This window comes from Urocitellus parryii, chromosome 4 (assembly GCF_045843805.1).
Source record: "Urocitellus parryii isolate mUroPar1 chromosome 4, mUroPar1.hap1, whole genome shotgun sequence".
Lineage (NCBI taxonomy): Eukaryota > Metazoa > Chordata > Mammalia > Rodentia > Sciuridae > Urocitellus > Urocitellus parryii.
Window position 1 is genome coordinate 32,199,437 of NC_135534.1, and position 26,558 is coordinate 32,225,994.

Here is a 26,558-nt window from a genome sequence, read left to right on the forward strand (position 1 = left end):
TACATGACCAATGATTCTACAGCATGTACTCTCAGAAAAATGAGACATTATATCCCATCTATGTATATCAAAAGTGCATAAATGCATTCTACTGTCATGGATAACTAATTAAAACAAATTTTAATTTTTTTAAAAGAATGCTAATCAACTATGCAGGGGAAGCAGCAGCAAGTACAAAGACCTAAACTCAAGAATGAGCTTTTCTATACGTGACTGCATGACCAATGTAATTCTGCAACCTGTACACTCAGAAAAAATGAGAAATTATATCCCATCTGATTCAAATGTATGTCAAGATCATTGTACTGTCATTTAAAAAAATTTAAAAAAAAATTAAAAATTTAAAACTAATTTTAAAAAAAAGAATTGAGCTTTTAATATGAGCAAAATAGGAAATTGGCCAGCATAGCCAGAGCAGTATGTAGATGGGGACAGGAGATAGAAAATGCAACTGTAAGATGGGTGTGTAGCCTTTTGTTAAAAGAAAGGAGTGTAAATTTAATTCCATGTATTTTAAGACACTGTGAGAGGGTATTAAGTGGGCAAACAACATGACCTGATCTGTATGTTTTAAGATCAGTCTGACTATCCCATGCAGTAGGTTACTCTTTTGAGTGGAAGACCAGATAGGCTGTTGTTACCGTTGTCCACATGAGAGGATGAATACCAATCTTCGTTAAGAGGTCTATATTATGAACATTTTCTTTCAGTTTGTGACTGTCCTCTCATTTTTCTAACATGGTACTTGAATGAGAAATTTTATTTATTGGCTGGTTTAAATGTGTTATTCAAAGATTTTGTTTTCATCCTATTATCCCCCTTTAGAAAGTCCATTTAATTAGCTGAATACTGCCAGGTATGGTGGTGCATGCCTGCAATACCAGCAATCTTGGAGGCTGAGGCAAGAATATCATAAGTTTGAGATCAGCCTCAGCAATTTAGCAAAACTGTCTCAAAATAAAAAGGGCTGAGATATAGTTCTGTGGTAAAGCACAGAACTTTACAATAATGCGGGAACACAATCAATCAATAACTAGATACTTCTTAGAATTTCCAATTGCCAACTTACTCTCAAGAAAGTTGCAAAATTAGGTTTTTCATCTACATGTAGGATCAGTGCATTGGCTTAAATGAAAATGCTCATTATAATCTTGAAGAACTCACCCTCACAATAACTAAAAGAAATAAAAAAAGTATGTGTGTAATGAGGATATGTGGCAACTAGAATGCTCAGAAACTGCTAAGTATAAATTAATTCAAGCACTTTGAAGTACTACTTGGCAGAATCAAATGAAGAGAAACACATGTACCTTATGATCTAACAATGCCATACCTACATATATATTCAAAGGAAATGCATGCAAATGTGTGTTCACCAAAAGATATGGTTAACATTCACAGCAGCACTATTCATAATAGGTTAAAAAAGTGGAAACTATTCAAATGACCATCAACAAAATAGACAAATTGTAGTATGTGCACACAGTTGCATACCAGACAGCAATGAGTATAAATGAAAAAACTACACACAAGATGAAAGCATCTTACAAATGAAGTGTTGAATGGAAGAAGGCAGATACTAAATAGTTCACAAATGTTATATTTCAATTAAATGTTTACTAAAAGAGAAAAAAATATATATTCCCACTGGTGGTTTTTGGTTTAGCATGCATGAGACTCTGGGTTCTATCCCTAGCATCAAAAAACAAAAACTTTTAATCACTGGTGAGTTCTGGGTGGAAGACTCTCCCCAAAACTTTCCTGTTGGTGATTTCCTAAAGATAGAGGGGGAAAAGTGAAAGTAAGGTTGTATTTAGGACATAACAAACTGGTCTACTACAACTACATTCTTTTGAAGTCTAATGTTTCATATTTTAAAACCTTATGAGAATTCCCTTTTCTTTGGCTATGTGTAATAAAGAGAAATATTTCCCTCAAAAATACTTGAGAAGGGCTGGGGATGTGGCTCAAGTGGTAGCGCGCTCGCCTGGCATGCATGCAGCCGAGGTTCGATCCTCAGCACCACATAAAAAAAACAAAGATGTTGTGTCCGCCCAAAACTAAAAAATAAATTTAAAAATATTAAAAAAAATACTTGAGAAAACCTAAATTTCAAGGAAAATGGACCACAGCAAACCTGTGGTTCCTGCTACCTGTGGTTTACTGCTACACATCTCAGACTTCAGTTTAAAAAGAAACATTGAAAAGTAGATTAGTTCTGGTTCCTGGTTCATCTGAGATTCATACTCCAACTGTGACTCTGGGCAAGTGACCTAAATATTTTGTGCTTGTGTCCTCATTCATATAACTATCTCACAACTATCTTGAGTTAAATGAGATGAGGTAAATATATTGAGTTCTTAGTACTGTTAAAACTTTTCTTTCTCTATCCTGTAAGCAGTATTGAAGTGGAAAAAAAGTCAACAAACTGTTTGCTGCAATATATATATTTTAATTCAAAGTGAATCAACAGTAATACACCATAAATTCTTATTTTTGACACTCACCAAAATAGTCAGTCACCTGGAAAACCCGCTTTTTGTGACAAAGTACAGAAGGCTTGGTCACATTTAAATCACTGAGAACTAGAGAGAAATACTATCGCAAACTGTAATAGACATTACATCCATAAAAATTTTCCCAGTCCTTATTGTAATATTGCACAGTGCAATTGCTACATGGCAAACTAGTGTAGCATAGAAGTCAAAGCAAAAACAAACAAATCAAAGAAAGAAAGCCACAAGTCTAAAATTGTTAAACAGTTAACAGTTCAAACTTGGTAATCAAATCTATATCATTGGGTTCATTAAAACAAATCTTCCTACACCTTGCAGTGTATGATTTAACTTTCACTTAACACAAACCAAGTTTAAAATTAGTAGTAGAGATTTAAAAAATGAAAAGTTTTTGCTAACATAGTAATGTTTAATTAAACACCCTGAAAGAAAAAAAACACTAAATATCAGGATATTTGATAAAAAATAATTTGCAAATTAAAATTAGTATGCAAATATGCAACCTGGAAATCATGCAGTGTTTTATTTAAGAAAGCATTAAACCAAAGAAAACTGTTAAAAATGGTTTTAAATAGGGTATGAATCCAGATTCCTTGTCAATATGCTAAATTTAGACTTTAGCAGGATTTTGAAAAGTTTAAACACTTTAAAAAGCCCATGATTGCATTAAGAGCAGTGTAAGTTAAATGTGATATGCCTTTAACAATATTATTACTGTAGTATGAAAATATCGACCTTTACCATTTAGTCAATTGTTAACAAGACTACCTCGGCCTTGGAACTTAAATAACAGAAGATACACCATTTCAGGGTAGCAAACACAGCCCTGAACAAAAAGAAAACTGCACTGGTTTTGTACCTGTGAGATATGATCAATCTTTTGCACTTGGTGTTTCTGAAACATCCGTTGCCAGCATTGATTCTTTTCTAAGAAGTGAGCAGATACCAGTAATCTGCTGGACCATATAAATAAAATTAGAAGGCTGTGGAGGGCAGCAAATTTACTTAAATAGTGACTCCATAAACATGTCATCTGTAAATAATCTTTTAAATTAATCTTAGTCTACTCCTTTTTAAGTGTATTATATATATATATATTTCTATTTATATAAAATGCATAGAATTGATTACTAAAAACACTGAAACTTGTGGGGAAAATTAAGTCCTTCATTTTCAGTGTGACTAAAAATGTACTGCTGGTTTTTATTTTATGATCTAATACTGTAATTTTTAAAATCAATTTCAGGCACATTTATTTCATTGATGATTATTAAATAAAACACTGCTTGTATTAATGGAGTAAAGAAAAGTTTATCCATTATTAGCTTATCATCAATGCTGTCCTAGAGCTGTCCTAGTGGTATGCAATTCATTTATTAAACAAACGCTGTAAATCCAAAACATTTGGAGAGTTTTACACTCAAATGCTTCGTACTGTTTATTCCAGTAAATGTTATAAGATTATATTCCAGATTTTTAAGGAAAAAAAGTTAAGTCAAGCCTGCAAGATACAGCTTTCTCAAGTGTCTACAATGCCAGTATGAAAATAAAAAATTAAGTTACATTGATACATCCAAGTTTTTTATATGCAGTGATGAGCACAAACATTAATAGAGATAAAATACTGATGCAAATAACACACCCCAAAATAACATATGCAATTATTTTCCATCATTTACAATACAGTAGTTACAATGACACTTCAAACAGAAAAGCAAAGTAAAAAAATCAAAACCCCAACTTCTATTTCATGTAATTAGACTTATACAGAAATTAGAAGGCTAAATAACAACTAGTTAATCACCTAATTTCACAGCTATCTGAAGTGGCAATCGTTATATAGCAGCTTATCTATGATACATTCAAGATAAATGATACAATTTATTACTTGTCTGTAAGCTAAAACACAGCCTCAGTTTAATACCTTTCCTTAAATTCCACCTCTACACTACAATATACTTGAGGTCTATGCAAAAAGTAGCTACCTTTTATATAGGAAATGGATGATTAAGTCTTTGGTGCTGTAAAAGCAACTTCATTTAAACATCACCACCATCACCACCAAGGGGGAAAGGAGGGGGAGGGGACCCAAGACACACTTCCTAGGAAAAAAAGCATGTAATTTCTGTCCCTGACGGAATGTATTAAATAAGCAACACCACCAACAAGCAAAACAAGTACTACAATGTAAAAATACTATAAAAAAATAACCAAAAAAACAAAAACCCTCTCACATGCATAAATGAAAAATTGCACACAAAGAACTCACATCTTTTCAAGCTTCAATAGTAAATATTCTGCTACTATTTATTAAATACTGCATGGTTTGCCCAAGCTAAGATGAAACCACATCATGAATCAATGAGCATTTTGCATTTTCTTTCATTATCTACTCAATGTCATGCCTACTGCACCTCTAAACATTTTATTAAGTCCAATCATACAGCAAACACTTCCAAAATAAACTTAGATTGTATTGCAGTTTCACTTAACAGTATATAAAATGCTGTGCTGTGACAGTTATCAACTATCCATTAGATACTGTATCAATTTTTCTTAAGCACTACTAACTGCTTGCTTTTCTTGAAGCTAGATCATTCTGAAAAATCAGACAGCAGAATTCAGCTATAGCAAACATGCTGCCCTCTTAATAAGGAAAAAACAGCTACTATCTGAAATCATACCACACAAAACCAAAAATGAACACTACTCTATCAAAAGAAAACTAAAGAGTAGGTCTGAATTTTAAGTGCTGCAGTCCTCAACATTTATAGATAGGTAATAACATTAACAACCTCAAATATTTAAGGCACTATGTGTGGGAACGGTTTACAATGCAGCTGAGATTATTAGAACAACATTAAGAGCAAAGTCTAGGCAACATTTTGCCCATGCAAAAGACACATGCAAATGTAAAGAACAATAGCTCAATTTCTCAGGTTAAGTGACCCAACATTTATACACTAAGACACAGATAATACAATTCACTTGTATGCTGTAATTCTGACACATGTGCATCTGTTGCTCTAAGTCTGTACACAGAATGGCTTCCCAAATGTGGACGTGTCTTGCACTAGTTAGAAGGCAATTTTATAAAAAATAGCAGGAGCAAAACTGGACTTTTGCTCCCATAAGTCACCTGTCTAGAGTTACTACATAAGAAGATAACATGACCAAAGACAAGTTATACCAAATGTGCAAAACACATTAAAAGTGAGATTTTTAAAGCTCAAAGTTGTTTAAATTGCACCCAAGTCTACATGATTCAAAAATAATTTTCTTGTGCCATGGCTAATTTTTATTAAATACCATGTTTTTATTTTTAATCATATGTTTGTATCATTGAGCTTCCTCAATATACTTTTTTTTTTCACATATATGGATACTGGCTGAGTTTTGTTGGACTCAATGGAAATCCAGTATATGCAGGTGACGCTGCAATGTAAGAATGTGGTGGGAAGATTGGTTTGTATTGAGTCTGATGAATGGTTGGGGATGGTAACAGACGGGGATTTATGCCCACTGGGACTTGGTGAACTATGCCACTGGGATGGGAGATATTATAAGTTGGATGCTGTAACATAGGTCTTGAGGTACATGGAGAGGCTAAGAGGTGGGCCACTGGTGCAGCACTACTGAGGGTAGCTGATGATGGGTATGGAAGCAGAGTAGGCTGTCCTCCAAGGTGTGTATTTCCAGCCAGGTGGGCATGTACTGCTGTATGGTTAGGACTTCCATGAGAAAGAGTGAATGGATTACTGGTAACACTAGTAGGGATATAAGCTTGCTGTCTTCGATGCCCAAAATTTCCATTCCACTCTTGATGCCCAGATCCAAAGTGTTGAACCTAACACAGAGGAAAAAAAATGATTAATAACATATTTTAGGGGCTGGGGTTGTAGCTCAGTGGTAGAAAGCTTGCCTAGCACATGGGTTCAAATCCTCAGCACCACATAAAAATAAAGGTATTATGTCCATCTACAATTGAAAAAAAAAAGTATTTTAAAAAACAAAAGCTTGAAAAAAAACTTATAAGATCAAAGGACAGAAAGAAGGAACTGTGACTAATTAGTCAATAGTACATCTCTCAGAACGTTAGCTTATATTAATAGAAGCAAAAGAGAGAAAAACACCAATGAGATACATACACATGCGTTGTAATATTTATTACTACATATTATTACAGTATTAACCCTGCCCCTACTGCTGCTAGTACTATTACTGCCCCTAGGACTACTAATGGATATCATTGGAGAACTTACTATATATAAAATTAACATTCTATTAAATTCCAGAACAATCCCATGATATAACTATTACTTCCCATTAACTGTGATTCTGATTTGTTGAAGAGACCTGGCCAAGGTAATATATACAGTGTGTGGCACAACTAATATTTGAACCCAGGTCCAACTCACAATATTTGTGATTTTTTTCTCTTCCCAACTAAAACACAACTGCCAAGCAGAGTGTCCAAGAGATCATCTCTACTAACACATAAAAAATATAGCTATGAATCCATGTGCATATGTTCTGATTTTAAAGAGTTAGAGACAACAAATACTAAAACTTTGTCTAAGAGGGCTACAGATATAGTTCAGTGGTAGAATGCTTGCCTAGCATGTTCAATCCCCAGCATTCCTCCCCACTCCAAATTTGACTGAAAACTTAACCGTATTAAAAGAAGACTATAAATTCTATGGATAATTCTATTAATCATCCTAGTAAGCAGGTTACACTTTAGTCACTTGGGTAATGAAAAGGGGAAAATTTATTAAGACTGCTTACAGTTTCAGAGTCCTTGTTCCTCTAAGGATGGAGAGGGGACACCTCTAAACTTGAATACTAAACACCTTTACATATTCACATATAAACTTACTTGGCTGAAGTTCAAATGCTGCTGCTGGAATGCTGATGTCAATTTTTGCTGACGATTACCCACTGCGGAAGGCTGGTTTAATCTTCCAGGGGCAGATCGTCCTTTTATTAATGGCTGGCATGTAGAATCTGGCAACAAACAAAATACGAGAGTTGGTCCTTTTTCCTCCCCTAATAAAAATTTAAAAAGTCTTTACGTATTTTGCACAATAGTGCCTTAAGAACCTTAAAATTAAATAAAAAGAAAAGAGAGCTGGGTGTGGTGGCACATGCTTACATCTCAGCAACTCAGGAGGCTGAGGCAGACAGGAAACAAATTCAAAGCCAGCCTCAGCAATCAGTGAGACCCTGTATCAAAATAAAAACTAAAAAGGGCTGAGGATGTGGTAGAGCAGCCCTGGGTTTAATCCCCAGTACCAAAAAGAAAATAGAATAAAGTAAAATTATTAAATTTTAAAAAATTAAGTAAAGGAGCTTATGGTTTCTAAGCACTAGATGAAATCAGAAGAGATTTCCTCCATACAATACACAGGGCAAGGATAAGGCAGAAATACAGAGATAACTTTTGGCAATCGTATTTTCTGATATTCCTAATAAATTAAGACCTTTTAAGGACAATAAGAGGGCTGTGGCTGTAGGTTAGTGGTAGAGCGCTTGCTTCGTATGCATGAAGCACTGGGTTCAATCCTCAGCACCACATAAAAATAAATAAATAAAAAAATACAGATATTGTGTCCATCTACAACTAAAAAGATAATTTTAAAGAAAAGACAATAAGAGAAACAGGAGGACTCAGTTTACCTGTGTTTGCCATATGCTCATCGGCATTTAATCCATTTTCTATTGCCATTGGTGGCACCACAACAGTACAAACAGCTGGCTTGGTTTCTATGTCAGCAGAAGTTGCCATGTCTGTGTTTTGACGAGTGTCCTCCACAAAACTGCTCTCTGCAAATGGACTGTCATGCCCTGAAGAGTCTGATGTTGGAGAGCCATCAACAGTATCACAACCACTTTCTTGTTCTTCATCTGACATGCTACAAGAAAGCAGTTTTATACGTAATATTTTTAACATTAAATCTGATATTGTGGGGCTGGGGCTGTGGCTCAGCAGTAGAGTGCTCACCTAGCATGTGCAAGGCGCTGGGTTCGATCCTCAGCACCACATAAAAATAAATAAATAATAGATAGATAGAGCTGATATTGAGTAATATCCAGACTCCAGTAAATTTAAAAGAATCTTACTCAGCTATTTTACATAATTACTCATTTTTCCTTTACCAACATATCATGTTTTCAAAGAATTCTAGACCCTAAAACTCATTCTCTATTCAATCATTAAACCCAATTCCATCCTGTTTTAGAAAAATCCTTTTCAGTACTGTATTTTTTCTCTCTTCTCTTCCCACTTGATCCTTAGTGGTACTTCATAAAATTCTCCTTTATAAATTCTACATAATTTCATCTAGACAGAAGTATTGTTCTGGATAATTTAAATGAAATGTACAAACACATAGCATGTGACTGGGATATTTCAGACATGTGCCTTTTCAAAAGTCTTCCAGATTGCTCTACAGGCCTAGGCAGAGTCTCAAATTTCTTCTACTGTTGATTGTTCTCAGGCCCCGACAAGATCTCACTGTTTAAAGTTTCTACATTAGTGTCTGTTTTAATCACTCATTTCATACAATTTGAAACATCTCTTTTTATATGTACATTTTATTTTCCTTTTTATCTTGTATGCATATTTATGTGTATATGCATAATTTATGTGTTTATATTAATATATAAGCTGAACACATCAATTTCCAAACCACATTATAAGTAATTTATAAGAAGAGAATATATTAAAAAGACTTTATAACTTCCACAGAGCTTTGCCTATTAGTATTTAATGCCATGTTTCCTGACTAAGGAAAAAGAGAAGTGTTCAAAATTAACTCTTAAAATTTTTTAAAGTATTATTGTTGACAAAAAAATTCTAAAAACTGAAATCCAATGTATTTCATGAAAGTTCTTGTGGCTTATCTATTAAGATGTTAACAGATCATGCTGGTTATGAGAAGCTTACTGTCTTAATGGCAGTACATGTCCCCAGCTAAAAAGAGGCCTAGAAAAGGAAATATGGACAAAACCATGCAAACACATCATCAATGATTAAAAAAAAAAAAAAAATCACAGTGGCTGCTCTAGAGATAGTGGGTCAGTCAGTAATTCATTACACAAAATATTCTTTTTTTTAATTTTGTTCCAACAAATGTTTTTATTCAGAATTTATCACATAGTAGTCTCTGGAGCTCAAGTTGAAAAAGTGGATTTTTTTTAACCCTTTCGAAAACAGATGATTCTTTAAAAATTACTTCATAGAAATTTCAATTTTTCATTTAGAATTGTTCTATAATAATGGAAAAAAATTCTATTAAAAACCTGAATCCACAAAAAGTGATCTAGTTAAAAAATCATGTTTAAGAGAGAATTCACTGTGGTAAATTGACAGATACTTATTAACTTACACAACAACGAAAGAAATTATAGGCTTTTTAGTAGATTTAATATTTATTACATACTATTATTGAAATTCTCTTACCTGTTCGGTCTCTTGCAAGGGGATGGGCTGGACTGCCCTGAGGAGCTGGTGCTTAGAGTACTATCAGGACTACTTAATGAACACATCCGATCAATATTCAAAGTGCTCTGGCAAGCTTCACAATCTAGATTACCTTTACATCTAGTGGAAGAGGGAAGGGGAAAATATGGGTAAAAAATGAGAAGATACTCTCAAAATAACCAGAATTTACATTTTTAATTTAAGGATAGGAAATGTTAAGAATGAGCTACATGGACTAAAATTTAAAGCTTAAAACTACAACAGTAATCACAACAAATTTGATGTAGCGTATCCACTTTGTCTAGAACCTGATTATCTCATCTGAAGGTTTTTACTCCAAACTAACAAGGTTGTCACAGGTACTTTTCAGCACTCTAGGGGCACCACCATCATTCTTTAAGGATGCTGAGTTGGGCACTTACTCTCTGAGCGAATGTCTTGGTGAAGTCTCTTCCTCATCAGTGTCACTGCTGATAGTGATCACACTCACTGCAGGACTCGGGGAATCGGCGATGATGATGGTTTGCCGCTGCTTTTCTGAAACCGATGAATCAGAGTCCTGTCTGACAGACGCTTCACAGCAATCTCTTGCCTCTACTTCTGAGTTATGATTGTCCTGTGTTTCTACACAACTTACTTCCTCAACATCTTTTTCATTTATTATCTTTGGAGAAATAAATGCTGAATGTGGGATACTGGTATTCTGCAATGAATTACTCCTGCAACCAAAGGAATAATTTGTAATTTCTATAATTAAAATATGGAAATGACATTTCTCTAATATATCTGTTGAACTGAACAATGCAAACCTTCACTTGTTCAAGTGTGTGTACATAATGCACTGACATATCAGGAGTTTTTGTGAAATATAGAATATTTCTAAAAATATTAGTGTAGATTGCATTTATATACATTTAAGTGGCCATATTTGGTAAATGTTATATCTGAATGTCTATAATTGCTACGTTATAGGTAGATAATAAATCAAAAGGGCAAGAAAGACAATCTTACCAACAGAAAGCATTTATTTCCTCTCTTCCTGGCTCCCATTCCATTAGTTTTACCAAAATACCTCTGAGAAATTGAGAAGGGAGCTCGCTTAGTGTTTGTAACAAAGCTATCAAAGAGGTCATTTTGAATACAACAGAGTGACCCTTTAGTGTACATGCAAAATTCATTTTAAAGATTAAATCTCAAAATGCAAGAAAAGTTGAAGTACCAATACCCACCTGTTCTGACACAGTTTATTTTTCTTGGTAGTGGCAGGCTGAGGCCAGACAACATGTGCAATGCCCACACTAATTGGCTGAGGGGCTGATAAAGTTATCTGATTTGTTAGAAGAGGCTGTGGCATCACTGAGTTGTAATGATTGCTGTGTGAAATCATTTTCCTAAAGAAAAAGTTCAGAAAAATTAAATCTCTTCTTTATAGAGATCTATGTTTTTCAGACTATTCACAAATCTCTTGTTTTGAACTTACCCCCAGTCTCCAAGCCTTTGTGAAGCAGCCACACCCTCAGAAGTTAGTGTAGCAGTAGCAGGAGCCATGGGTGTTACCTGCTGCCAGGCAGGTACCAGCATCTGCTGGGTTCTACCAGACCATGTCTGCTGTGTCAAAACAGAACCACCAAACAAAAGCCTCTGAGTTATAGATCATACATCTCAAACTCAAAATGTGTTAAAGTCACAAATAAAATTATAAAAGTTAAAGGCAACAAATATCCTTCAAAAAGGATTGAAAGTGACCCAACAGCACAGGCTGACAATAAAACAAATACATCAGTGCCTTTTTTTATATGTCAAGAGGACAGCTCACATGCAAAAACATAATGAATTATGACCAACCTGAGAGAGAACTCCTGGTCGGATCTGTAGAGGCTGCATAGCTGGGGCCTGAGTTACAAGTGGAACTGTATTGTCCACCCTTATTGAATAACTGGTGGGTTTACCATGTGCTGCAGGAATACCTGTGAAACGATTCAGTAAGAGAAAAAAAAAATTCCTCTGATTTAATTTATAAAATCATTCTAAATGTAAAGAAATAAAGTCTGGGTTTATAAAACCCTTCCCTATGCAAAACTTTCATAACTCTAGTAAAGAAATGCACTTTCTATCTACTTTGTGTTACATCAGTCCAAAAACTGTTATAAAGTTATCTGGCCTCAGCCTGCCACTACCAAAACAAAAACTCCTTGTTTTATGAATGCTACACAAAGTTGAGTCATTTATTTTTCTCGAAATTTCCATTTCCCTTTGAAATTTGCTATTGTAGTTTATTTTCTTTTCAGATCGTTCTCCCACTGTAATGAAGGCCCTAGAAAGGTAAAGGTACTTGACATCCTGATACCCTGGCAAGTAAATGTTCTTATCATACAAACTTTTAACTATGAAGCTGTGGCAGGATCTGACATACTTGACAACAAAAGGGGGATATAGTGCATTTCACAATTCAATGGACAAGATGGTTTGTGAAAGGGATGGAAATTCCAGAGATTTCCAAATTTCTGAATGGCATATACATTAAGGAAAAGCAAAATAATAACAATAATAATAATAATTTATTCTGCCTAATTTGATGACATAACAAAGCTTTGCCCAAAATGGCTTAAAGGACAAGTGCTCTAGTCCTCGAGAGCTGCTGCAACTCCAGAACAAATATGTTTCCCATTTAACAAATAGATCTACCTAATTATCCATGTGGAAAATTAAAAGTAGGCTTGCCAGCAATGTTAATTCCATTAATGTTAGTATTTCTGTTCAATGTATTGCAAAGTGCCTTCCAAATATTGTCTTACACAACTTAACTTTGAGACAAGAAAATATAAGCATGATACCCCAACTGAGAGCTTTAACTAACAAGATTCTAGGGACATCATCCAGGGTCAAAAAACAATCAACTAGAATAAATTAACTACATAATTCCGGACTACTGTAGTAGTCACTTCCAATACCTTGCAAGAAATGTGTTAGGCAATTTCACACAACTGTGTGAACAACATAGCATTGTACTACTAAATGAAGATGACTACCAAATCTCCTGGCAATGTAATCTCCTGCTCACCCCCCACCTACCACCGAAGTACTGGGGACTAAACCCAGGGCTTTGTGCCTGCTAAGTAAGCACTCTACCACTGAGCTACATCCCCAATCCCAGACAACATGACCTTAAGGAACCACTGTCAAATATGCAGCCCTTCAATGACTGAAGTATGTAGCGCATGGCTTAAAAATATTGTAGGTTTTTGAATAAAGGTGATGTTGGCTGTTTTTTCAGTCATAAAAGAAAAATATAATTGTTTTATTTTCCTACTGAAAAACAATCTTACATTTTTTTTGCACAAATGTAAGTGCTAATCCTAAGGTGACTTTTATTTTACTGCCAGTATATTCTACTTTCTCACTCTACCTAAAAAGCTAGGTATGGATTAAGTTTTATAAAAGTCTAGACATTTCTTTTTCCTAACTGATTTTCTTGCCCCTTCCAAAACGTATGCCTTGATAAGAAAATTCTCTAAGAAATGGAATATACGCACACAAGCAGTGAAATTATACCAGGGCAAGAGACAATTTCTTCAAGGAAAGAAAAAAAGCATAATTCACTTTGATAAGGAGGAAACTCCCAAACCCAAACAATAATCAAATTGCCCTTAAGTTCTCTTTATTAACAATGCCTGAAGTGAGAAGAATTCCCTTATATCTTCTCTCTTCAATAGCAATGGGTTAGAATCCCAACTTTTTTGATAGTTATTAAATTAGCTTAAACTTGGTCTTTGATTAGATTTGCTTTAATGATTAGAGAAGTGGGACATAAAAAGCTTATAAAGATTGTTTTATTACAGAGGAGAATCTTGCTGGAATGCATCTCACTCTAAAATGGTAGGTTTCATTCAGAGGGGAGGAATGGCTAAACTTTTCAGGTTACTAAATAATTTTAAATGCTTGCTTCATACATATAACTTATACTCAGATTTGTTAAATAAAAGTTTGACTAAGTTTTCTACACTAAAGTACTTTTGGGGGAGGGGGTTTCTGGGGATGAACCCAGGGCCTTATGCATGCTAGGCAAACACTCTACCATCTGAGCTACATCCCCAGTCCTATTAAAGTATTTTTTAATAAGCACAATCTTACAGAATCTATGTACAAATATCTATATATTATATTAATAACATAAATACATTACCTATACACCATGGCCCCAGTGTAAAATAAAAAATTTAAGTCAACGAGATAGGCATAAAATTTATTTCAAAACACAGTCTAGGATCACACCAAAATTACTACTCCACAACTGCACAGTAATTACTTTCAAATGTTTCTTACAGATAGATTGGCACATCATGAAGGGGAGGGGTAAGAAATCTAATACTGAGATTTTCTATAGTGATGCTGAGTTGGGGAAATTGTCTACTTCTAAGGCAGATACTACACGATAAACCACTCATATACTTGCTACCATATGTACAGAAGAGTTACTTTTTTTAATCAATTATACACCATATAAAGAGTTAAAGGATTTGTCTAACCTTATTGAAATGTTTTAAGACTGTTGCTCAACCCTGTTTAGAAATGTATCTGATAAGTCTCTTTTTTTATACATAAAAAATAAGCTCTGAAGAAGAAAAAAAAAAACTGCTATTCCAAATCTTCATGGAATACACCACAGTGTGGGGTGGGTGACCCTCCAACTGCCTCTGGTACATGGGAGAGATTATCAGAACCAAAAAACCTATTTGTTAACATAGATTATAAATTTACCTAAGAGAAAAACCAGAACGTCTACCACACTCACTTTCAAATGATATGTATACATATTGATTAATTATGCAAATATAGTAAGATATTAATGCTTGTTGAATCTAAAATAGAAGACATTATTTTTTTCATTTTCTATGTATTTGAAATTCTTACAGTAAACAGTTGGAGAAAAACACACACAACAGCATCTTTAAAGAGGGCTAACAACTTGATAATGTGGGCAATTTTATTACTAGAGATAGCCATTGGTCACTGCCACAGATACTCAAGGCCACCACTAGATCACAATTTCATCTTGAGAATTAACCATTTGTCATTTTTTAAAAATGCTTTCAGTTACACAACCTTCCAACTGAGACCTTATATGAAAATCCCATATGATCACACAACTCAAATTGACATGTAGGTCAATGAAAGACCACATATACTATAATGTTCCCTTAAGATTATTGCCTAGTGACATGGAAGCCATCTTAGTTTGTGTAAGGATGCTCTATGATGGTCATAATGACAAAAATCACTTAACAGCACATTTCTCAGAGTGTATTCCTATTGTTAAGCAAAGCATACACACATATTAAAGAGCTGAGAAGAAAGCTACCAAGTTGAACAGTAGTTAAAGATTTGACTTGTTTTCACATGTTACTCCAACCGAGTCAACAAACATGTTCTTGGTGCTTTGTTTGGTCATATTCGAGATACCAAATTTTTCAGAAGTTGCTCAAATGCTTAAGTGAAATTTAAAAATTCAAAAAACTTCAAATCCAGACTCCTGAGTTGCTGGGACTAAAGGCATATACCACCATGCCTAGCAAAGTACAATTTAAATGAAAGAATACCTTGAATAGCTGGGGGACAGATAATCAGTGTCTGCTGAAAAGCATCACCACAACCAAACTGTGCAGTTCCCGCCTGCAGGGGTATCCCGTGGTGTACAACAGAGTGAGCAGACGTGGTTAATGCCTGAAACAACAATGCACAGCACATTACACACAGCAGTGTTCCAACTGCCACCACATTCCTGAAAATCATAATTCTACAATAAAAATTGACCCAGAACATGAAAAGAAAAACAAATTGACCCAACTAAATTAAATTTAAAAACTGATTTGTTGAACTCTACTTTTGGCAGTTGTGACATAGAAGAGTAAGTGGAAGATATGGAGAGAATGAAAGAGGAAAGTAAAAAAATGAATTTGAATAGATTTGTTCCAATCGTTAGCTTGAAATTTAGGATTTAATAAAAAAGCTATACCATGTCCTCCCAGCATTGTAATTTCACATGCCATCAAGAAACTTTTGTCTACCTCAAAAGCAAAATGAATACTCATAAAATTTTTTAAGAGTATAATTATTAATTACCACAAGTTCTTACCTGACTTCTTAATGTTCCAATTTTAGTAAAATTTGCTGTCAGAGTAGCAGTGCCACTTGAAGCAACTGGTCTTAAAAGTGAAGTTTTGTTGTGATGATTTGGGTCACATGAATTTGGGTGGGACTTACAAATATCCATAATATGAAAACAGGACTTCACACTGCAAATGAAAAAGTTAAAGACGTTACATTATTTTAAGTGCTTATACTAGTTTAAAATTATTGCATATTAACAAAAAAATTTAGAAAATAAAATTCTATGATTTGCACTTAATCTACCTATTTCCAATATTCATCTTACTAGGATATCCTATGAGGAAAAAAAATTAATCTAAAAGCAAGGAAAAGTATTATTATTACCTGCAACATTTTAAGACAAAAAAAGCAATAGTAGGGGGCTGAGGTTATGGCTCAGAGGTAAAGCACTCGCCTAACATTCGAGAAGCACTGGGTTCAAGCCTCAGCACCACATGAAAATAAAATAAAGATATTGTGTCCACCTATAACTAAAAAAATAAGTATATTTTTAAAAAAATCTAGTGGGTATTTTGTAGATAGCATACAACATTTTGACCCTTATCCTAAATGTTTTTTCCTAAGTTTCTGTTTCTCCTATTTAACTAATGAGTTAAATTTATTAACTATGTAGTTACAATGTTATTTTCAAAGTGGGAATCAATAGGATATGCTGAAGTATTTGGGGTAAGTAATGGGGCTTCATGAAAATATCAATTTTAAGGACAATTCATAATAATAAATAGTGATTTATTCCTATGCCTTCTTTGTTAAGTCATCTTAAAATAGTAAATGAAGCTGTTTTATATTATTTACTTTATTCCCCTCCCTTAAAAAGGAGGTCTAGGACTCAAAAAAAATTTGCAAGATTTGCCTAAGGAAATTCTGATAAGACCTTCCGATTTTGAGCATATATTATTATAATCTATCAAAAAACTCTTTTTCTGGGCTGGGGATGTGGCTCAAGTGGTAGCGCGCTCGCCTGGCATGCGTGCGGCCCGGGTTCAATCCTCAGTACCACATACAAACAAAGATATTGTGTCTGCCGAAAAATAAAAAATAAATATTAAAAAACTCTCTCTCTCTCTCTTAAAAAAAAAAAAAAAACAACTCTTTTTCTCTTCCAGAATGCAGGGAGCAAAGTTATGAAGGGAATGGAAAATGGAGTTTGAAGGACACAAAAGAACACAGGATCTAAGGTCTGTAAAAACTGAAATGTGTCTTGGTAGAGAAAACTGATAATATTTCCCTTTACATATCACAGGTTACTAAGGTAAAAATGCCATGTAAAACCAAAACCACTTGCTCTTATTTTCAGTTTGGTTCTTTTGGAGAAAGAACATTGAACTGCAATTCAAATTTGTTCTATTTCTACTCTGCCATCTACATAAACTTGGCCAACTTATCTATTTCTTTTAACTCAATACATATATGTAATGAAGAAGAATCATTTTTTAACACATTGATTTTCTAGAGATCTATATTATTTTTCAAGAACCAATACAAAACATTATAAGCAGACATACTGGTTGCTATGAGGAAAATCTAAAAGATGTTTCATATTAACAAAAGGATGGTTCAGCGTCTCAACTGGAGTAATTCTTAAATCTGCATCAATCAGCAACATTTTCTTCAATAGGCTAACAAATTCTCTTCTATCCGCTTTCTCAGCCAAAAGATCACTTCCTTCCAAATCCATCACTGTGTTCACCTACGAAATCAAAATTTCAAAACATCAAATAAAAATAAGTCATAGAGGGTAGGAGATTTAAAACATTATAGCTTTTAAAAAATATATTAAAAAATAGGAAACTACAATGATTTTGAAATAAATAAAAACAATTGAAATTAACAAATCCTCAAAGTATTTCGAGGTACCAAACAAAATTCAAAGCAGAGGAAAAGTAAATAACCATTTCTAATGTAGGAAAATAAAGTCTGCTTGCTAGGATTTTTCCTTTTGAAGAAAATACTTTCTACTAAGTAATAAGATAGCTAAACTAAAAATTTGATACAGACATGCAATTTAGCTTCAGAAAGTTTGAAAATTTAGAATCAATTTCATTTGAAAAACATAAATACAGCAATTACTCTACAGTCATTTAGAAAATGAGTAACATGCCGGAGACAGTAGTATACTCCTGTAATCCTAGGGGCTCGGAAGGCTGAGATAGGAGGATCACTAGGAGGATCACAAGTTCAAGGCCAGCCTTGGCAATTTAGCAAGGCCCTAAGCAACTTAACAAGACCCTATCTCAAAAGAAAAAAGAAAAAGGGCTGGGGATGTGGCTCTGTGGCAAAGTGCAATTTCCCAGTATCAAGAAAAAAAGAAATGATTAACATATTTTGGCACCCAAGGCATTCAAGTCTACCATCTTAAGCTTAGAAGATTAACAAATGTAACTGTGGTACTCACATGCGCTATATCATCCAGACTGTTGAATATGTACTTTCTGGCTTCTTTAGACTTCATTCCTGTCTCAGCTTCATGTTCTTCCAGTGTCTTATAACATATATCAAAGAGAACAATAATATATTAGTAGCCACTATTTGCAAATTTTTATCTCTTTAATCCTGGCACATTCAGTCTAATACATTGAGCATTCTAAGGCAAGTGACATTTTCAAAAGAGCAACAACAAAAATATAATTTTTAAAAGCACAAAAAAGTTTTTTAAAAAAGCCTTGCTTTAAGCAAAGAAAAATATTACATATATAACAACTCCTTTTAAACAAAAACTATTTATAAAGTTAATCATTGAGAATTTACTGATTCCTCCAAAGACTCTAGCAATAGAGTTTTTGGGATAGGTAGTAAGTGGTTAGATTCAGTTCTTAGATTCAGTTACCATCCTATAAGGCTTAATAATATAGAACTGATTAAACAAGCACACAATACAAATGTAGTTATGCATATAATAGTTAAAAAATCATTAAGAGCCAGGTTCAGTGGCAAATATCTATAATCTCAGCAACTTAAGAGACTGAGGCAGGAAGACAGCAAGTTTGAAGCCAGCCTGTGCAACTTAATGAGACAGTGTCTCAAAAGATAAATAAATAAAAAGGGGAGCAGGGGTTGTGGCTCAGTGGTAGAGCACTTGCCTTACATGTGTGAGGCACTGGATTCAATCCTCAGCACCACATATAAATAAATAAAGATATTGTGCCCATCTACAACTAAAAAAAATTTTTTTTAAAGGGCTAGGGGTATATATCAGTGGAAAAGTTCAATTTCCAGTACCACACCAATCAATCAATCAATCAATCAATTAATCAATAAAAATTAAAGGTGAGTTAATTACACTGTTAGGTTAGAAAATGAGCTATTATTCTGAGAGAACTTCCTTCTTAAAGAAGGATTTTTAAAAGTTCAAAAGGATAGAATGTAGTAAAATAAAAACAGGCACAGAAGAGATTACCTGTGCAAGAAGCAATTTAGAAAACTGTTTTTCTAAATATTATTTTTTTATGAATTACCTTTAATCTCCAACCAGAATGAGACATATCTGTTTCTCTGCAAAAAAATCTTGTGGACTTCGTACCCACATTTAACAACTGTTCTCCTGGTAAACCTTGAGTCTGAGAAATATATCGAATCTGAAAAATCGTTTAAAAAAATACAGTTAAATTCTTTCATGCAATAGATGTTATTCGAACACTTACCTTAGCCACTATGCTAGATGTTGGGTCAGACATGAAAAGGTATTATCTGTGCCCTCAATAAATTAATAGTCTAGTGGGAAATATAGTACAGTATTTAAAGTACCATAATAAATGTATGCTTCATGCAAAGACAAAAACGGCATACTTAAAATAATCTTATAGTCAAAGATCCTTGACAAAAACCCTGTCCTAAAATTACAATACACATAAATATGGAAAATCAAGAGAGAATACCTAAACATTCAAAGCCTGGAAGTACAGAGGTTCATTAAGGGAAAAATGGTTAAAAGATAAAACTGAACTAGCAGACAAACCTTATCAACAAGTTAAGAAGTTTCAATTTTGTTCTAGGAGGTGATAATGGAAAATCAATGGAGAAATTCAAGCAAGAAACTAACAACTTACTGTCCTGTGCCCCCATCCCCTCCCCTCTGTTAAGTACTAGGGATTGAATCTAGGGTCTCTACCACTGAACTACATTCCCAATCCTTATTTAAAAATTTTATTTTGAGACAGAATTCATTATGTTTCCCAGGCTGGCCTCAAATTTATGATCTTTCTGCTTCAGACTCCCGAATCATAACTTACATTTTTAAAGTAATGCCTAAGAATAGGTAAGTAGATAAGGCCGCAGGAGACCGACATACAGAGGCCTGAATTGAGAGACTGGATGGGGAGACAGTAAGTAATGCATTCAAGAAATTTAGACTGAGAGACCAGATGTATTACTACTGAGGGAGTCTGGAGTCCCCAGCCTATGTATAGTTGTTTTTTGTTGTTGTTGTTGTTGTTGTTTTTAATATTTATTTTTTTTTATTGTTGGTCGTTCAAAACATTACATAGTTCTTAATACATCATATTTCACAGTTTGATTCAAGTGGGTTATGAACTCCCAATTTTACCCCGTATACAGATTGCTGTATCACATCAGTTACCCTTCCATTGATTGACATATTGCCTTTCTCGTGTCTGATGTATTCTGCTGTCTGTCCTATTCTCTACTATCCCCCCTCTCCTCCCCTCCCCTCCCCTTTTCTCTCTCTACCCCTTTTATTGTAAATCATTTCTTCCATTTGTATTATCTTGTCTTACCCCTCCTTTCCTCTTATATGTCATTTTGTATAACCCTGAGGATCGCCTTCCCTTCTCACTCCCTTTCCCTCCCACCTCTCATCCCTGTTTAATGTAAATCTTCTTCTCAAGCTCTTCGTCCCTACCCTGTCCTTGTTTATTCCCCTTATATCAAAGGAGTCATTTGGTATTTGTTTTTTAAAGATTGACTAGCTTCATTTAGCATAATCTGCTCTAATGCCATCCATTTCCCTCCAAATTCTATGATTTTGTCATTTTTTAATGCAGAGTAATACTCCATTGTGTATAAATGCCACATTTTTTTTTTATCCATTCATCTATTGAAGGGCATCTAGGCTGATTCCACAATCTTGCTATCGTGAATTGTGCTGCTATGAACATCGATGTAGCAGTGTCCCTGTAGCATGCTCTTTTTAGGTCTTTTGGGAATAGACCTAGAAGGGGAATAGCTGGGTCAAATGGTGGTTCCATTCCCAGCTTTCCAAGAAATCTCCATACTGCTTTCCAAATTGGCTGCACCAATTTGCAGTCCCACCAGCAATGAACAAGAGTGCCCTTTTCCCCGCATCCTCTCCAGCACTTATTGTTGTTTGACTTCCTAATGGCTGCCAATCTTACTGGAGTGAGATGGTATCTTAGGGTAGTTTTGATTTGCATTTCTCTGACTGCTAGCGATGGTGAGCATTTTTTCATGTACTTATTGATTGATTGTATGTCCTCCTCTGAGAAGTGTCTGTTCAGGTCCTTGGCCCATTTATTGATTGGGTTATTTGTTGTCTTATTGTCTAATTTTTTGAGTTCTTTGTATATTCTGGTTATTAGGGCTCTATCTGAAGTGTGTGGAGTAAAGATTTGTTCCCAGGATGTAGGCTCCCTGTTTATCTCTCTTATTGTTTCTTTTGCTGAGAAAAAAACTTTTTAGTTTGAGTAAGTCCCATTTGTTGATTCTAGTTGTTAACTCTTGCGCTATGGGTGTCCTATTGAGGAATTTGGAGCCCGATCCCACAGTATGTAGATCATAACCAACTTTTTCTTCTATCAGATGCCGTGTCTCTGCTTTAATATCAAGCTCCTTGATCCATTTTGAGTTAACTTTTGTGCATGGCGAGAGAGAGGGATTCAGATTCATTTTGATGCAAATGGATTTCCAGTTTTCCCAGCACCATTTGTTGAAGATGCTATCCTTCCTCCATTGCATGCTTTTAACCCCTTTATCAAATATAAGATAGTTGTAGTTTTGTGGATTGGTTACTGTGTCCTCTATTCTGTACCATTGGTCCACCCACCTGTTTTGGTACCAATACCATGCTGTTTTTGTTACTATTGCTCTGTAGTATAGTTTGAGGTCTGGTATCGCTATACCGCCTGATTCACACTTCCTGCTTAGTATTGTTTTTGCTATTCTGGGTCTTTTATTATTCCATATGAATTTCATGATTCTCTTATCTATTTCTACAAGAAATGCTGTTGGGATTTTGAGTGGCATTGCATTGAACTTATATAGGACTTTTGGTAATATCGCCATTTTGATGATGTTAGTTCTGCCTATCCATGAGCAGGGTATATATTTCCATCTTCTAAGGTCTTCTTCTATATCTTTCTTTAGGGTTCTGTAATTTTCATTGTATAAATCTTTCACCTCTTTTGTTAGGTTGATTCCCAAGTATTTTATTTTTGGGGGGGATATTGTGAATGGAGTAGTTGTCCTCATTTCCATTTCAGAGGATTTGTCGCTGATATACAGGAATGCCTTTGATTTATGCGTGTTGATCTTATATCCTGCCACTTTGCTGAATTCATTTATTAGCTCTAATAGCTTCTTTGTAGACCCTTTTGGGTCTGCTAGGTATAGAATCATATCATCTGCAAACAGTGATAATTTAAGTTCTTCTTTTCCTATTTTTATGCCTTTAATTTCTTTCATCTGTCTAATTGCTCTGGCCAGTGTTTCGAGGACTACGTTGAACAGAAGTGGTGAGAGAGGGCATCCCTGTCTTGTACCAGATCTTAGTAGGAATGCCTTCAATTTTTCTCCATTCAGAATGATGCTGGCCTGTGGCTTATCATAAATTGCTTTTACAATGTTGAGGTATGATCCAGTTATCCCTAATTTTTCTAGGGTTTTGAACATAAATGGATGCTGTACTTTGTCGAATGCTTTTTCTGCATCTATCGAGATGATCATATGGTTCTTATTTTTAAGTCTATTGATGTGGTGAATAACATTTATTGATTTCCGTATATTGAACCAGCCTTGCATCCCAGGGATGAATCCTACTTGATTATGGTGTATAATTTTTTTGATATGTATTTGAATCCGATTCGCCAGAATTTTATTGAGGATTTATAGTTGTTTCTATAAAGGAAGACACACGGTTATAGATAAGCTCTCCCAAGGAGCATACTAAAAACCTTCAGCCTCAGGGACTGGTTGTTCTGTTTGGAATACTTCTCCCAGGTGTCCGTATGGCTCTCTTACTTCCTTCAGGAATAGGCTCAAATGTCACCTTTATCCACAAGGCTTTCCAAGCCAATAAATAAAAGCAGGCTCTGCCCTTCTCAGCAACCCCACCCTTCTGGACATATTTGTCTCCACTATGCTTTTTACCATCTGTTATCCTATACATTTACTTTCTACTTTTTTTACCCCCTTCTCTATTAGAAACTAAGTTCCACTTAGGGAGGGGCTCTGTTTATGTACATATATCCCCAACACCTATGACAGTGCCTGGTATACAGCAAGCCCTCAGATATTGGTTCTCTCACTCATGATTGGGAATATAAAATAAACAGAGGTTTAAAGGGAGAGAGGTGCCAGGAATGGTGGTAATCCCAGCTACTCAGGAAGGTGAAGCATGAGGATTACAAGTTTGAGGCCATCACGGACAACTTAGTGCAACCACGTCTCAAAAATTTAAAAAGGGCTTCGGAAATAGTTCAGTGGTAGAGTACCCCTGGGCTCAATTAATCCCAGTAACTAAATAAGAAAAAAAAAAAAAAAGCATGGGCTATAGCTCCTTGCCTGGAATCAAAACCTAGGGATAGGACACCAGGAGAGGCTGAGGGATTTGAGAAACCAACACAAAGACTATGAAACCCATTCAAGTGACTGATAGGCTGACATCCATCGGGTGAGACTAAAGTCCAAAAGATCACCAGGACCACAGAAGGGGGACAGAATAGAGCAGGGTTTGGTTAGGCCCATTGACCTTTTTTTTTTTTTTTTTTTTTAGTTGTTTATTTTATTTATTTATTTGTGATGCTGAGAATCAAACCCAGAGCCTCACACATGCTAGGCCACCACTGAGCCACAATCGCAGCCCCAGGCCCTTTGACTTTTAATCCTTCCCCCACATTGCCTTGGGAGCTCATGATTGTATGGAGGTCTACTGTTAATAGCTTCTGGATTCAGACTTTCTATGTTCAATTCTTGGGCATAGGGAAGTATTTAACTTCCCCACAACCTAGTTCCCTCATTTATAAACAAGAGGTAATAGCGTGTACCTTCTAGAGTTGTTAAGAGCATTAAATAAGTTCATGTAGGAGGGGCGAGAATAGGAAAGATAGTAGAATGAATCAGATGTAACTTTCCTTTGTTCATATATGAATCTACCACCAGTGAAACTCCATATCATGTATAACCACAAGAATGGGATCCTAATTAGAATAAATTATACTACGTGTATGTACAATATATCAAAATACACTCTACTGTTATGTATATCTAAAAAGAACAAATTTTTAAAAATTTTTTTAAAATGAGTTCATGTAAAGTATTAACAGTTCCTGGCACATAAAAGAGTTCAGTAAGTAATCATCAGTAATATTACTATCACTCACTCAACTGCCACTGGAAGGCAAAAATAATAATCATAATTTTCTTTTTTTTAAGTACCAGTATTGAGGCTAGAGTTGTGGCTCAGTGGTATAGCACTTGTGTAGCACATGGGATGCACTGGGTTTGATACTCAGAGCCAAATATAAATAAATAAAATAAAGGCCTATCAACAGCTAAAATATATTTTTTAAAAAAATACCAATATCCTGTTTTGAGGGTCCAAGTTTATCAAGGAAACTACTAAAATAGCAAACAGATAACAGAGAAAGGTATATGCCACTGTTGCTCCTATCACATCCTAAATTAGAAAATCCAAATCTAAGGAGATTGGAAAGTCTATGAAAATCAAACACATTAAATAGTCTTAAAAACTTATGTGAGGGCTGGAAGTGTAGCTTAGTGGTATAGGCCTAAATGTCATGCACAAGGCCCTGTATTCAATCCTAAGCACCACCAACAAAAAAGAAAAATTAATGTGAAAAAAAAAATCTGGCCAGGAATTGAACCTAGTGTCCTACACATACTAAGCAGGCATTCTACCACAGAGCTACAGTCCCTGCCCCTATAAACATGTTCATGGATGCAAAAAAGTATAAGACTCCCAAACCAATGTAGGATTCTTTTTTTAAAGAAAATTAAAGGTAGAGGAAAGTTCTCCTATCTTGAATTTAAACATTTAATTAGGCCTATTGAGCAAACATCTTACTTGAAAAAGAGTATAAAATCTAAGACTAACCACCAAAGCAAGGAGTCTAAACCTTCGCTACTATTCATTTACATTTATATTTTAGAAAATCACTTATTTTGAAACACTAAATTGAAAATTATTCAACTAATGATGTTATATTATTTTTTCAAACTCTTCAGAAGCAAAGTCACAAACATTCTGAAAATATTGTTAGTCTACATCAGATAACACCTGTTCCAGGTTTTGTTGGAGTTTTGTTGTGGTTGTTATTGTTGTTGTTTTTTTCTTTTTCTTTCTTTTGTTTAACCATCAATAATAGAATTTAGAAAACTTGGGTTTTGGTCATTGTGCTGTTTTTAAAATTAGCATTGTGACTTGACAAATCAATCTATTTTGTGGTACCTCCGTTTTCTCTCCTTTGAAAACTGGGAGGACAATGAATAGATAATCTCTGGGGTCCTTTTAAGTACTAACATAGGTAGTCCAAGAATAGATGTGTTAAATCCAAATTCAGAGTATAATAACAAATCAACTTTGGAATTGCCACTAGATGGTGTCCTGTTCCAGAGTAAAAAGCATGCCACAGAGTCAAAAGTGTCGGTTGACTGGTTCCTCAGCACTTCCGAGGGATGATGGGACTTTTTGATGAGATTACCATTCTTTCAGAGGTAGCAGTAGTCTAACATCTGCATCAAAGTTAGAAGCTGGGTAAAAAGCTAAAAGAGAGAGAGAGAGAGAGAGAGAGAGAGAGAGAGAGAGAGAGAGAGAGAGAGAGAGAGAGAGAATGGAATTTTTTTTTTAAAAAAACTATTTTGGGGGCTGGGATGTGGCTCAAGTGGTAGCGTGCTCACCTGGCATGTGTGAGGCACTGGGTTGGATTCTCAGTACCACATAAAAATAAAAATAAAGATATTGTGTCCACCTAAAACTAAAAAATAAATATTTTTTAAAAAGAAAAGAAACTGTCTTTTAAGAGGTATTCTACATATGGAGGAGAGAAGGCACAGACTATAGAAAACCTGACCTAAAAGAGAAGGTTCAAGGGCTGGGGATGTGGTCAAGTGCCTCTGAATTCAATCACCAGTACCCACTTTATCCCCGCAAAAAAGAGAAGGTTCATGGGTTGAAA

General features: G+C 34.9%; 1 protein-coding gene across 5 annotated transcripts in view; it reads right to left on the reverse strand.

Moving 5' to 3' along the window:
• Window positions 1-2,550: 2,550 nt before the first annotated feature.
• Hipk3 (homeodomain interacting protein kinase 3) overlaps window positions 2,551-26,558 on the reverse strand; it is a 93,665-nt gene continuing 69,657 nt past the window's right edge. For 2 of the 5 annotated variants that reach the window (XM_026404886.2, XM_026404891.2), the window contains exons 4-17: window positions 19,626-19,745; window positions 18,566-18,652; window positions 17,676-17,860; window positions 16,136-16,295; window positions 15,600-15,723; window positions 11,848-11,969; window positions 11,483-11,610; window positions 11,232-11,393; window positions 11,014-11,076; window positions 10,425-10,721; window positions 9,982-10,122; window positions 8,196-8,431; window positions 7,396-7,523; window positions 2,551-6,363 (exon numbers count right to left, since the gene is read on the reverse strand). In XM_026404886.2, coding sequence (XP_026260671.2) covers window positions 5,887-6,363; window positions 7,396-7,523; window positions 8,196-8,431; window positions 9,982-10,122; window positions 10,425-10,721; window positions 11,014-11,076; window positions 11,232-11,393; window positions 11,483-11,610; window positions 11,848-11,969; window positions 15,600-15,723; window positions 16,136-16,295; window positions 17,676-17,860; window positions 18,566-18,652; window positions 19,626-19,745 — 2,430 coding nt within the window. In that variant the 3' untranslated portion in view covers window positions 2,551-5,886. The remainder of the gene's footprint in view (window positions 6,364-7,395; window positions 7,524-8,195; window positions 8,432-9,981; window positions 10,123-10,424; window positions 10,722-11,013; window positions 11,077-11,231; window positions 11,394-11,482; window positions 11,611-11,847; window positions 11,970-15,599; window positions 15,724-16,135; window positions 16,296-17,675; window positions 17,861-18,565; window positions 18,653-19,625; window positions 19,746-26,558) is intronic. The other 3 variants (XM_026404894.2, XM_026404917.2, XM_026404906.2) reach the window with 3 other exon arrangements.